At 35.8% G+C, this 15,464-nt stretch overlaps 1 protein-coding gene across 2 annotated transcripts in view; it reads left to right on the top strand.

Annotated features, from left to right (window-relative positions):
• The window catches only part of LOC135205785 (heterogeneous nuclear ribonucleoprotein U-like protein 1), a gene marked incomplete at its 5' end in the record, with an annotated part of 44,662 nt that extends 30,267 nt beyond the window's left edge, over positions 1 to 14,395 (top strand). The window contains 1 exon segment of one of the 2 annotated variants that reach the window (XM_064236925.1): positions 14,001 to 14,395. In XM_064236925.1, coding sequence (XP_064092995.1) covers positions 14,001 to 14,380 — 380 coding nt within the window. 2 annotated transcript variants of the gene reach the window in all.
• Between the last annotated feature and the right edge of the window lie 1,069 nt (positions 14,396 to 15,464).

The following is a 15,464-nucleotide window of genomic DNA, read 5'->3' as shown; positions in this document are numbered from 1 at the left end:
TGTCGGAACAAATGACAATTTGTCCAAAATTGCATTTTTCCTAACTATACAAACCTGAGGTCCTTTTACACATAGTCCCACCTCATGCCACCCCTCACTGCAGTTTTTGCTTGGGCCAAAAGCAAAAGTGATTTGTTTACCTCCCAGTCGCGCGCGCCAAGACCCTGTCGGACAAGCAGTTAACTACCGAACCCACCCCTTGTTTGAAAGCTTACGACCTATCCATCTGCCGCTAGTACCTTCCTATTGTAAAAGGACCTCAGGTTTGTATAGTTAGGAAAAATGCAATTTTGGACAAATTGTCATTTTAAGCAGTTTTTATAATACAATAATTCAACTTTTTTATGAAATTTTAACTTTTTTATCTTTATCTTTTATTTTCTTGATTTTTTATTCAATAATTCAGCTTTTTAGTGAAATTTAACTTTTTTTTTTATCTTTAATTACCTTTTATTTTCCAAATTTTTTTTATTCCAATAATTCAGCTTTTATGGAACTTCTATGTAATTCAGCTGTTTAATAAAATTTACCTTTTAAGTATTATTCTTTTAGAGAAAACCTCTTTTCAAAAATGATATCCATACATGAAATAAATAGTTTACAACCATTAACAATAATTACAAAGTTCAACAATGTATTTGAAAAAGGTAACAGTCCAATTGGCAAAGTATCAAGCTCTCATTTGAAAAAAAGAAAATAGTTTACAACCGTTAATAACAATAAATACCAGTTTTCTTCGAAAGAGTTTATAACCAATAACAACAATAACAAAAATCAAAAGGGGATTAAAAAAAAATAATCACTTGTTTCCTTCAAAAGATAATAAAAATTCTCTCTCTCTCTCTTACCGCTGTTGCCAGTCGACTGCGGCCAGTCGTCCCCAGCGGCCAGTTGAGCTGCGGCCAGTCAGCAGCCACGGCCAGCTGGACCACGGCCAGTCGGCCGTGGCCAGTTGTCCTCTTTCTCCCTAACCCCTTGCTTCAGCTCTCCCACATCCACGCCCTCGTCATCAAGCTCCAGATTATCATCAACATCACTTTCTAATTCTCTTAGAAGTGAGTTGATGGCATCCATGCCCAGAGACTACTGCCTTCTGGCCATTATTGATGAGAACCGCAAAAAAATGCAAAAAATTAGAACTTGGCATTCGAAGGAAAATGGACCACATGGCAATACAGTAGGACCTCGATAATCGTGGGGATAGGGCCCAGAACCCCCCGTGATAAGTAATACCCGTGTTATCCTGGTACCCCCCCCCCCCCTCAAAAATTGCTTTATACTGCCTACTTTAATAATTAACCCACCCAAGACCACTATTCCAATGTTTATAACTGCCTACTTTAGTTCAAGCACCAAATATGTCTTCAATCAACTATCACCTTAAACTAAATTCAAGAGAGTTTCAAAGTTATTTTACATTAGCCTTAAAAATATATGTAGTATGCATACTACTGTACATATGTAGCCTACTAGCCTATGGATTACAGCTAGAAGCCTACATACGCATGTGCTATTACATATTCACGTGGGGCTCCCTTTTTTTTTTACACAAGGAAAGAGAGGGAGAGAGGTAAGAGAAATATCAAAATTATGTAAATCATATGGATAATCACCAACGATCTATGGTAAAGATGGCAATGATTTTGCAGTGCAATCGGAAGAATAATAAAGATAATTTTACCGGCACCATGCAGCGAAACGTCTATTCCCTTCTTCACAACACGTTAACCCTTGAACGCCGAAGCGGTATTTTAACAATTGTCTCCCGTATGCCGGCGGTGTTCATGAGTGAGCGCCGAAGCGGAAAAAAGGTTTTTTTCAAAAAATCACAGCACGCATAGTTTTCAAGATTAAGAGTTCATTTTTGGCTCCTTGGTTTGGCATTGCCTGAAGTTTAGTATGCGACCATCAGAAATGAAAAAAAATATCATTATCATATATAAATATTGGGATATATGACAGCACAAAAAATTTCTCATATATAATTTTATACAAATCGCGCTGTGAGCAAAACGGTTAAAGCTAATGAGTTAAATTTTTTTCATTGTATTGTACACAAAATTGCAATCCTTTTGGTATATAACACATTGTAAAACAATCAAGGCGAACACAGAGAAAATATTATCACAAAATGATGCATGAATTCTTAACGAGCGTACATAAAAAAAAAAAAAAAAAAAAAAAAAAATTTCAAAAATTTACCATAAATCAAAATATTGTGCTAGAGACTTCCTGTTTGTTGCAAAATGAAGGTAATTGATTGAATATTACAAGACTGTAAGTGTTGTAGCTTACAATTGCAGTTTTTGACCATTTCGGTTGAGTTAAATTTGACCGAAGGACGAATTTTGTCTATTTATCGTTATTTATATGAAAATATTTCAAAACTGATAAAAGCTACAACCATAGGTTGTTTGTTGGTGTATTCTACATGAAATTGCACACATTTTCATATTTAAAACTTTATGTAACGGTTAATTTAAAATGGTGCAAACATTACGACAATCAGACGAAAAAATTTAAGATTTTTTCGGAAGAGTTACCACACGGACGTAAGGAAAAAGTTTTTTTCATAAATTCACCATAAATCGAAATATTGTGCTAGAGACTCCCAATTTGTTGCAAAATAAAGGTAAACGATTGAATATTACTAGAATGTAATAGTTTTAGCTTACAAATGCGTTTTTCTACCATTTCCATCGAGTCAAAGTTGACCAAAGGTTGAAATTTTGGCACTTATCGTTATTTATATGAAAATATTTCAAAACTGATAAAAGCTACAACCATGGGTTGTTATTTGTTGTATTCTACGTGAAATTGCGCACATTTTCATATATATAAAACTTTAATGTAACGGCTAATTTAAAATGGTTCAAACATTACGACAATCGGACGGAAAAATTTCTGATTTTTTCGGAAGTTACTGCGCGGACGTAAGTTTTTTTTTTTTTTTTTTTTTTTTTTTCTTCTTCTTCTTCTTCTTCTTCTTCTTCATAAATTCACCATAAATCAAAATATTGTGCTAGAGACTTCCAATTTGTTGCAAAATAAAGGTAAATGATTGAATGTTACTAGAATGTAAGTTTTTAGCTTACAATTGCGTTTTTTTACCATTTCCGTCGAGTCAAAGTTGACCGAAGGTTGAAATTTTGGTACTTGTTGTTATTTATATGAAAATATTTCAAAACTGATAAAAGCTAGAACCATGGATTTTTTTTCATTTTTATTTATTTATTTATTTATTTTTTTACTGAAATTGTGCACATTTTCATATATAAAACTGTAACGGCTAATATAAAATGGTGCAAAAATTACGACAAAGTGACAAAATAATTTCTGAAGTGTCGCTGATGCTTTTTAGTGCGAGAAGAAAGAAATTCGCACGTGCGCCTGGGTAACTGTTGTAAACAAAACAGCTTGATCCATGACTCCCAGCATCCCTCAAGGCGCGTGATTCAAAATTTTTCGCCAAGTAGGCCTCGAACTATTTTTCCGCGAATATTAAAAAAACTTTTTCATAGACGTATTTTACGTCAATTAAGCACACAACAGACAATTTTTGTTGACGTAAACTGCGTCCAATAGCGTTTAAGGGTTATTATGTCATAGAAAGCAGTTCAGGTATCACTTGGTAAAGGAAACTTGGCAAGAAAAAATACCTTTATACACTCACTTGATATTATATTTGATATTTTGAGGTGCATATGTTTTCATAGTTTTGTTTAAAAACAGTGTGTTCTCCCTCTGGTAAGAGAGAAAATAATTTTCACATTGATTGCTGTTGCCCTCGTGAAAAGAAGATACCTGTTTTAGAGCTAGATTTGATCAGATCACAGAGGACAAAGTCAGAAGGCCAAGGAAGTATGCAAATGGGCTCAATAGATTATGCAGAAAGAAAGAGACAGATTGCTACCACAAAAAAGAAGGAAGTTGTCGTCATTCAAAGAGGAGAACAGCACTGCCATGATGTTTATCAGGTGTTCAATGGTTCTTCTGAAGAAAATAAAGTATTGTCAGATGAAAGTTCTGAAGTGACTTCTGATGCTTTACCAAAGAGAGAAAAGTGCAACACAAGAGACCTTTCAAACATTCCATTACTTACTAATGTAAGTAAAGCCAACCAATATAATGTAATAGACGAACAATTGACTAAAGCGGGTACGTCACCGACTTGAACGAGAAGCAGCGAACGTGAGCTCAGAAAGCAACTAAACGACATCTTGTCGGTTGAGCGGCATAAAAAAAGTGTGACGCTGTCAGCTGGTGTCGCTCACGAGTTCCCGCTGCTGTGGGTGGGAGCTGTCACACATTGCAGCAGTCACTTGCAGGCAAATTTTGACTTAGGGATGCTGTGCGAGGCTAATCGTTAAATAAGTAATTACTTACCTACTTGGTAAGTTACTTTTTTAAAGATAATTTGCCATTCAGTGACAAGTCACTCCCTAGGAAGTCTGAAGGAGGTCCTAAAAAGATTTATATAACAGCTCAAGGACTATAGTTGGGTTGCATATTTTTTTTTTAATGAATATATACTATCATGACTGAAGGTTTTATGTTCAAATTGTGATTTCAGAAAAGTTTGTAAGCTTCCTACAGAATATTGTCTTTGTATACGTAACTACCCAGTAATTATATAGCTAAGAGTTTCTACTTGCCAGCAGCCTAAATTGACATTTTGCAGGGAGCACTTAGATGGCTCAGTGTAGGTATACAGTGCTGTGCCCCCACGGCAATACTAGAAATGACTTAGCTAATAACTTTATTCGATATAGATAAAAGATCAACAAGGAAACATACTGTTAAATTTAAACCAAGTTGTAGCTGAAGCTGAGAAAACTGTTCAAGCTGCTGATGGCTATTATCGTGCATCGTCACCAAGGCTAAAACTCCCAATTTATGACATCAAACACAACCATAGCTAAAATTGAGAGAAAATCAATTTTAATAATAACTACTGGGCTTGAAAGAACACATTGGACTGTTTTTCTCACGCAGATAAAAAATTAATAATGTAAAGCTCGTATTACGTTGAAATACTGTGAAGATAGCGAATGGAATTACGTAATTTTTTTACCCAATAAACATGCCGCCAGTGTAATCTCAATCGCAGCGAGATGTATTCAAGGACTTGAACACTAAAGAACACATATAACGAAAAATGACCTTGTCTCATATAAGTCAAGTACGTATCTAGATGTTTGTTTATGCTAACCAGAAGGATGAAATATTGCACAGAACCGAGTTAAATATGGCAAAACAAACGTGTATTTGCCATCAACTGATTTCCAAAACAAAACATTGACCGCTGTGTTAATAGTATTCTATAATACAATAATATGAGAGTATATATAATATTAGATACATTGAAGTAATTTATAAGTTTTTAAAAGATTCATGGAAAAGATGCATATTTTCTTCTACTTTTTTTGTTTATCTTATTTTTTGTCACTACGCCATCTACGCAGCAGTGGCATCTTGAGCTCATGCCTCAGTTTTTTGCTTGTGTAACAAGCAAAAAATCAACAGTGACGACTCGTACATCAGAAAACTTGAATATTAGGTCAAGGTATCTCTGTACTTACCCAGCAATTATATGATCAGAGCCCACCGGCCTCCCCTCTGATGGACATTATGCATAAAACAGTCACATGATACTAAGTCGTTCCTAATACTATTGCCGTAGGGGGACAGCACTGTATTATAACTCTCCAGAGCCATCGAAGAGCTACCTGCAACATTTGAATTTAGGCTGCTATCTAGTAGAAAATCTTAGCTATATAATTACTGGGTAAGTACGTATATACAAAATCTAATTTTATTATAAAAATATAATTTTTTTACTGAATATGCTATACTCTGGGTGGACAGCATTTTCATTCATTCGTAATTTACCACAGGGATGGTGGCCCGAAACACTAATATTGCCGGGGATACTGCAAGAATAACCAGCCAGGCAAGAAAGATGGTATTGAATGTTCATCATTATTTCCGATCCCTAAATCAGCTTGAATGTGAGGCTAATTTACAGAAAAAAACAGCTGCTGCCACTGGTGTATCAGTTCAAACTGTAGAAAAAATTTTAAATTATCCTGAGGATGGTAGGTTGGAATCCCCACCACCTAGAAAAAAACATTCTCCAATAACAGGAAATATAGAGGGCATTGAGGAAGAAAGCATTCGAAGAGTGATATTGTCATTTTATGAGTGTGCCGAGTTGCCAACGTTAGAGTGTCTATTTGAAAGGGTGAAGGAGCCACCTTTCAAATTTACTGGTGTCAAAAGTACTCTCGCACGTCTAGTAAAAAACCTTGGATTTTGCTATAAAACAATCCAAGGGGGTAGAACTATACTAATTGAAAAGAATGATATAGTAGCAGAAAGAAGTAAATACTGTAGAATAATGTTTGCTAATAGAACCAGTAGTCATCCAAGGCCAGAGATATATGTTGGTGAAACTTTCATAAGCTTGAATGAATTTTTTGGAAGTCAAAAGCAGAGCAATAGTAAAGAACAATTAGTAGTTGTGCATGCTGGGGGAGAATATGGTTTCATACATGGAGCCCTACAGGTACTTCAAATAAAGAGTGGAAGTAGAGAAGACCTTGAATCACTAAACTATCACAAATTCCGTAACTGGTTCCAAGGCAAGTTACTAAGTAATATTCCTCCTCATTCTCTTATTGTGATGGACAGTTGTTCTTACCATTCAAAATTTTTGAATAAAGCCCCAACTAGCAGTTCTAAAAAAAGTGAGATAATAGAATGGCTCACTCAAAGCAACATTGTCCATGATTCGTTACTAACAAGGTCAGAGTTACTTCAGCTTGTTGCATTGCATAAAGGGAAACAAGTTTATGAAATTGATGAAATAGCCCTTAATAGAGGTCATAGTGTCTTGAGAATACCTCATTTTCACAAGCTTTTAAACCCTATTGAACTTGTATGGGCCCACGTGAAATCAGTGGCAAGGAAAGCAGATTTGAGTCATCAGCGGTGCTTGAAAGAAGTCGGTGTAAGTCCAGCTAGTGTAGTGGATAGGATTTACAGGAATGTGATGAATATAATAACAGCTGTAACAAAGGACGATTGGCGGAAATTCATAGGCTATGTTAGGGATATGGAAGAAGATTATAGAAATAAAGACAGAGCTGTTGAATCCATGCTGGAACAAACTGTCTACTTAGGTGATGATAAAAAGTTATGATAACATCATGAGGGCAATGGAAAGTTTTTATCAGTTGCACATCTTTCATTGTTGCTGCAAATTTGCATTTTCTTGAATGGTTCAGGTCATTCTTTTTAGAATTACTCTGTACATCCAGTGTACATAAGTATTTAATGTTTTATACTAGTCCTGATATTTGATATTTATGGATCCATGCATTGTAAATCTGCCATAGTATTTTATGGTTTCTTGGAAACCAGTATGCAGTTAATGACAAATTTTGGCAAGTGATGATAACTGAGAAACCAGCTACTTTTTTTTTTTCTTATCAACGTTTGTGGTAGATACATCTTGGGAATTTTATTTTGCGACAGAGAGTTATTTATATGATGAGTATCTCCACAATAACTGTTACATTTATTGTCAGTTTAGTAATAAAACACTAAATTTGTTTCAGTTGATTATTGCAGTCCCTTTGGTTCATTTTCTGCAGATTTGAATTAATTTTTATAATTCATTGTGAATGTGTGTGATATCTAGTTTAGTTCAGTTGTGTCTTTACTGTACTTAAGTTTTTGTCTGATAATGAATGTAGTGTTTCTTGATACGAGGTTTAGTTCTTATATTTTGTAACCTCTATTAAGCCTTTAATATATCAATACTGACATCAGTGTCAACTACAAACAAACTCAGAAATATAAAAAGTGAAGTTCATGGATGTCGTCGTCTTAAAAAGAGAGCTAAAGAAGTTGTATTAACAAGACTATGTATAGGCCATACTAGATTTTCACATGGTCATTTGATGTCAAATCCACATTCAGACCCAATGAAACGTAATGCATGCCAAATGCTGATGCCTGTCCAACACTTATTAGTTGAATTGTCCAATTTGGAACCATCAAAGAAGCATATATTTTGGAAACCAACATTAAAAGGCATTCTTGCTGAAGGCAAAATTTCTGATTTGATAGAATCATCATGTTCCTAAGTAAAATTGGTTTTCTAAATAGTGGCCCCCCCCCCCCCCCACCCCCCCCCCCCCCCCCTCGATTAATTCGTGAATACCTGTTAATTTCTTCATCATTCATTTTGATTGTTAAGGGGATTGAGATTACAGGGCATTTGAAAGCTCAATCATGAATAAGATTATGAAACATCAATCTCTGGGAAGGGAATACTCCCTCACTGACACTTTTGAAACCCAGCTCTTTTCCTACAGTGCCATTCCTCTTCTGCCTTCTTTGTGCACCGCTCTCCCCTTGGCCCAAGGGTGGGTAGGCATGAAAGAAAGGCTGACTACTACATACATACGAATCATCCTGGAGGACGAGTCGGGTACCCGAGCAGAGCTTTTCCTTAGAAAGATCACTACCTGTGGACTGAGTTTGCCAATTATGCCAATTGATTCTCACTAAGTTCCAGGTGTGCAACCATCTTAGGTAAGCAGATGATGTGGCCTTTGCCCATCATTCCTTGACCAAATAGATTCAGACAAGAGTCTGTGGCCATTGTTGCTGTTGCAGCTTCTTCCACTGTTGGGAGGCTGAACCACTTGTGGCAGTAGACTTGCCAGTCAGAAATGTTCCCGCTCCTTTAAATACTGCGCTGACAACTTCCTCGGCCTCGACCAGTCTTCCCGCATTCAAGGGGGAGAAGTACAAGTGGTGTCTTTCCACCTCCCCACCTAGTTTTCATGCTCCTCTTGTAAGGATAGGGCCTGTTGGTGGGAGGGAGGCGTTAGCTTCTTGGCACCCATAGGCGACCGATTGGCAATCTGTGGACAAACTTTGGCCTCGGGAGGCGAGATACGGTCTTGTCTCTGTTTTCAAGGCAAGGTTCGGGGGAGAGAAGTTTTACTCTGAAACAACTACTACTAGTAGTGGTCTCAATATTGTTCTTATCCAAAGAGTATTGTGGAGGCAGAAGGGAAGAGGAGAAGATTGGATTCTTGAGCTCTCACATCCGCCTGGCAGTTGCCTTGCAAGCCCCTTGGTTGTTGAGGACGACTGCAGTTAATCCATTGGATGCAGCCAAGCCCACAGGCTCTAGGTCGTGGAGAAAGCCTGTTCCTCCCAAACACAGACTAGTAGCACAACACTAACATTTCTATCTAAAATGAGTTCTTATCATAGAAAAGAACACATATTTATGCCAAAATGTATGAGACTTCATTTATTCTGGAAAGTACAGACATTTATTGCTGGAGACCCTTGCAGCACACTTGGAAGAGGTTTGATGATTTATTTTCTTTTATGGAGTTCTTTTCAAGTGAGTAGTGTGTAACTTTATTGTATTCAAATTTTTTTAATCCTAAAGTCTTTTCATTTTCCTATTTTGCTTACAGCATACACATGTTCAGTTTTGTCATTGCTCAATATATTTTATGAATCAAAACAAATGGAAAAGGAAGATATGCAAATGCTCACAGTATAAGGAATTTTATGTACCTTCCACGGGAAGCTGAATCTGTGCCCAACTTTGTGCAGGGCCTCTTTTCCCAAGATGCTAATAAAAATACCAAATAATTTTAGCAATTTATACATGTTCTTTCTGGTAAATTTGTTTTACCATATTTTGCAAAGTCACAATTACAGCTCACATCATAACTTAAAGGATAAGAACTAAAACTAGCAACAGTCCAAGTACACATATTCATTGGCCAATATTTATGACATTTGTTGGGAATGGGAGGTTTAGTATTTTTCCCCATGAAATTTCATGGGAGACACTTCTTCCTTGTGTCACTGAGCTGAGGTGCAAGTGTTGCCGTAAGAGTTGCCTTAAAGTCATTTATGACCCATCCAAAGACCTGAATGTTTTGCCACAAAAATCGTTCAATTAGCCCATTGAATCCCAACTTGTATTTTATGAAATTCTGGAATTTTTTGCAAAATATTATATATTTAAGGGTTAAGAATACATATGAAGTAGAAAGAAAAAATCTTTTCCTAATGGTAACCTTACAATTGTCCTCAATTGGGGACAATGGTTGTTAGGTTTATATTTCCTAAATAAAGTATCTTCTTTGTAAGTAAAGATAAACAAATACATATTATCAATCTAGTTGAATGTTTTAAATTCTCATTTAATATTCTAGCTGAAAAAATGTAATTTTATAAGCCAAATTTACTTTTTTTTTTTATTGCAATACCTTATGAGCTTATTTTCTGTTATGATAAGAGCTGAGACATTCAATACAAAGAGTCACATTACATTTAGGGCAAGAGGTCCTTAGATCTGCTGTATATGTTTTGTTCAAACACCATTGTTGACTGTTGCGTAATGGTCTTTACCTTCATACCGAACATCAGTAAAACTTGTATAATGAGTGTAAGGTACCACAAGGTCTTCCTACTAAGCCTTCCATGCAAGCCAACTTCAAGTGAGCTATAGAAATTGACCTTTTGAAATCTAATAATCTCAGCTGTATGTTACCGTGTCCTTGGTGCACCAATGCCTCGAATAGAAACAGAATATATCCCTACCAACCAATCATGGTATACTACAATACCCATGCATTTGTTATAGTTGAAAATTGCATTTGGTTGAGGAGCGCTTGCTTTTGGCTTTGATGACTTCACCCAACGCTGTACCTTTGCAAGGGGTTCTAGTGTCGTAATTAGTTCTAACGTTCACATTTGTTATCTAGCCATTTTACCATCAGTACTACATCTTCACTGGTGTCAAAAACCGTAAGTCATGTGAGCCTCTTGATTCTTTTTTTCATCCCATGAGCTGATTTCAATGTATAGATCTTCAAACGAATTTCACAATGCTTGAAACCTAGTATGTACTTCATAGGTGGACTAATAATTCATATTCAGTAAAATAATTATCAAAAAAAGACAGTATGAGACTGGATCAGCTACAGTATCAAGCATTTTCAAAACAACTTTTGAACCCAGTGCTAAAGCATCATTCTGTTCTTGTTGGGGATTCTTACCTCGGTAAAGATCAAAATTAGAACAGTAACCCAAGGTCCCACAAAGTGCCAAAAGTTTATATCCAAACCTTATAGGTTTCACCTGGATAAATTGTTTCAGTTAGTTATGCCCATGATTTCATCAAAACTAATGCATTCTTAAATGCTGCATTTTGAGTCAATGATTTCTAAAGCTTCGAATTCAAGCTTCTTACTTTGAATCCTTTATCCCATTTATTATTTGATGCATCGGCATTATCACAGAAATGCACAACCTTCAGAATTAGAAATATATATAGATATATATATATAATATATATATATATATATATATTATATATATATATATATATAAAAGAGAGAGAAAGAGTTCTCCACAACTTTTTCAAGAAATATTTTGAATAATAACAAAATAATATTTACCATGAATGGATATTCTCTTATTGAGTGTGATCACAACAGAGATAAGAACGAATCTGAGACAAAAATCGAGTTAAATCATTAAGTTCAGGTCCTGCATACTTTGACAGGTTTGAACATGATTTATACCACTTCATCCCAGCGTCCTCATTTGAGGACGCAATTTTCAAAGTCAATTATGAACAACGTCATTCCTTTATAATACACAATTTTTACTTGGAATGGTTGAGTAATTCATTAATTTACTATACGAAATTTATTTCAAATTAATTGTTATAACTTGGAAAAAGATACTTGAAATTATGATAGGATTAGAGAGAATTTTAGTGCAAGTTTGGTTGTTCATAAAAGGCCTATAAAATTCTTAATACATATGAAAAAAAAACTTTCATGGGGTGTAATATGATATAATTTATGCATTCATTTATTCAAATGTAATGAATAGATAAGAGAAAAGGATAAAAAAATTGTTGAAATGTGTGTCCTCAAATGAGGATGCTGGGATATAATGGGTTAGCCTGGCACAAAAGATTGATTCTCACAGCAACATAGCAAGATCAAATCCAGTACTATCTATTATGGCTCACTGGGGTCATATATGGAATGGGGGATGTTTACAAAATATTAATTTTATTATATCAACTCTTGGAATGAAGAAGTGATCACAGCTCAAGAGTGAAGGGCAGTCAACAGGCATTGATATAATTTCTCAGAGAAGCTACAACTGAAGTGTGATGATTTACATTACAGTATTAATTAATGTTGAAGTGTTGACCATTATCCAAATCTGAAAAAATAATGAGAGAGGAAAGGTTTTAATATACCTCCCTGCTGTATTTATTGCAGTGATGTAAGTACTTACAGAAAGTGTCCTTTAGTAAGTGTAGTACTTGGCATTAATTCAGTGTAATTTAAATTTTTTTATTTCTAAATAGTATTGTTATGCAGGTCAGCTAAAAGTTTAATGGTATTGACATTAGGTTGATAATGAGTTTTTGTAAATAACAAGCCAGTCTTGTTCTGTGTAATTTTTTTTTCTGTACTGATAATTTCTTGGTAATTTTTATTTGATTTTGACTTCTCATTTTTCTGAAATTTTCTTAATAAGGTTCATGATCGATCTGTTGCTATAGCTAATTCAGATCACCACCAATTAGAAATAAGCACTAGTCCAGTGGGCATGGTTCCCCAAGAAATGACAGACTGCCAAGTTGCTGTGTAAGTTCTAAAGAAAAACGTACAAAGAAATGGTGATAGGCAACGTAGATTTAAAAGTTATCATGAAGCCCTTTAATTTTTGTTATCCTAATTGGCCTAGTTATTTGAGTAAATTTATCATACCCAAAGATTATCATAGCACTGTACATATTGGGATCATAATGGATGCCTTTTTTGGGGAGTATTTTTGTTCAACTTACTTATTCAGTTGAAAACTGAGAATACTGCAAATATCCAAAGTTGGTGAGAACTGATAAAGGTTTTGTAAATTATGATTGTTGGTTGATAAATAATTTGTCATTGTAGTGTAAGACAGAAAATCCAATGGTTGCTTCAATTAACAGCTGGTTGATAAGTAATTTGTTATCGTGAAAGTAGACTGATGTTTTGGAAATCTCAGTCTCTGTACAAAGAAAAGAGCTTAGTAGGTTAGGAACCACCACATTTTATTTGTGACACGTTTTATTGTTTCTTCATAACAATTTCAAGCCTAAAAGAGATATTACACCATTTTAATAGTTGAAAGATCACGCAATCATTGACTGACGAAGCTGAGTAAAATTAGCAACATTAAAATAAATGATAAAATTACTAAAATGAGTTAATTAGCATACTATAAACAAATTGGTGGAAAAAAAAAAGAGATGGAAAGTTTACACTAGAAATGTAAGTTCTGTGTGACTTGAGTCTTAGACCATAACCTATTAAAATTAGTGCCATTTTGAGTTTCTGTCTACTAATTTATGGTATCAGTAAGTTCTTCAGGTCTGAATAATGATGACCTTCAACTCTTTATGCTAATCTGTAACCAAGTAGTATTGTCAGTGCGCCACGTAGTGTGCTGTAGGCATTAATGAAGGGTTTACAGTGTTACTTTGGTCCAGAACTGCATGTTCCGTGTAGCCATTTACTTTCAACTCCATGCTTGCTTTCTTTCTTCAATTTTGCTGTACTTACCTACCTTAACTAATACTTCTTAGTGCAGTTTCAGTGTTGGAGCCTTGTACTTATTCTCAGTTTATCCCTCTCAGCCTCAGGACCTTTCTGTCCAACCATTCCCACTCCCCCTTTTGATTTTCTCAAGTACCGAATATTTTAAAGTGCCCAAGTGCTTGGCTTTATAGCCTAACTTTCATAAAAAATAGATTCTAAGTCAGTGTCTAAAAGAAGTTAAGTAGAAATACTGAATTATTTTGGTAATTATTATCAAAGCATGTATTTTAAGAATTGGTTGAGTGATCTGTAATGTTTCACTGTAATCTTTCTTCTTTTCAGATAACGCAGATTCAAGTTTGTTGATCGACCATGAAGATTTTCTGAGTGCACAACCATTAACCACACAAGGCTTTGGCTATGCATGGCATGGAGTGAGAGCCACATACGGTTTCACAAAGGGAAGGATCTTCTATGATGTGAAGGTTTTGGACTGTTTGCCTGTACCCCACCTGGAAGAAGACGAGCAACACCCTCACGTGGTTCGCGTTGGTTGGTCAATCGATGAGGCTGGTTTGACACTTGGGGAAGATCCCTTCAGTTACGGATATGGTGGCACTGGGAAGGCTTCCACCAATTTGAAGTTCAAGGTTGGTGTTATGGTAGTGATGGTGAAGGCAGTGAACAGCGTAATTTCATATGTATTACAGATAGATATTTAGAAAGTATGAGTAACAGTGTCTCAGTGTGAATCATAGCAACTGTATAGTTTCAAACATGGTTATGCATTGATGATCATGTCCTCTGAAAAATCCTTTTGCTTCATAAAGTTAAATTTTGTGTTACAATATCCGTAAACTTTTTCTTATATTAAGTTTCTGCCTAATGTCAAAATTTCTGTCTGCGGGAATGTTTAGTAGACTACGTATGTGATCTGCCAATGTTACTGGCCAGCTTTTTTCATGTGTCTGTTTTAGTGCTATTTTAACCACAGTGTACCTCCCTCCCCCCAGTGGAGTCAGGGGTCCCCCCTACCATCCAATGTTACTCAGTCATTCTATTCACATCTGTGGAAGCAGCACTAGGTATTACAGTTGCTCCCACGCTTGGTTGTCTCTTTTTGACAATTTTGTACAGTGGACCCCCCGTATTCGCATTCTCCGGATTCACAGACTCACACATTTGGGGATTTCTCTCTGGAACGTTTTCCTGCATCATTCGTGGAAAATTCACCTATTCACAGTTTTGTTCATGAAACTTACCTGTCAGATATATATATAGCTGTATTTCTGAAGTCCGACAGAAATTCAAAAACTTCGGCACACACAGTGGTCGGCCAGGTGGTTAGTACCCATTCCCGCCGCTGGGAGGCGGGTATCAGGAACCAGTCCCATTTTCTATTCATAATTTTTCTGTCGCCGGTGCTGGAAACACCTGTTTTCAGTACCTCCGTCTTAGGATTTTGAAACTTCATGGCCGCTAAATATCCTAATTGTCTTTTGATTTATTGACTTGGATTTGTGGCTAGGCATACGCTATCTTAAATTGTTTTGAATATGATTCATTTTTTGTATATCTGAATCAGTAGTTAGGCTAGTTTCAGAGGGTGTTGTCTGCTAAGATAGGGTGTGGCTACCGAAACGCTTCGGTAGTTCCGCACTCGATATGCACGAGGGCTATGTGTCTTGCTTCTTTGTTGAGATTTGTCATGTAAGGAGTGTGAGACTTTGTCTAATTCCATAAGGAAGACGTATGATTCATATGTATGCAATTAATCAGTAAACAAAGTCAGGGTAGGCTAACCTA

The sequence above is a fragment of the Macrobrachium nipponense genome, chromosome 24 (assembly GCF_015104395.2).
Source record: "Macrobrachium nipponense isolate FS-2020 chromosome 24, ASM1510439v2, whole genome shotgun sequence".
Lineage (NCBI taxonomy): Eukaryota > Metazoa > Arthropoda > Malacostraca > Decapoda > Palaemonidae > Macrobrachium > Macrobrachium nipponense.
This window is presented reverse-complemented; position numbering and strand designations above follow the sequence as displayed.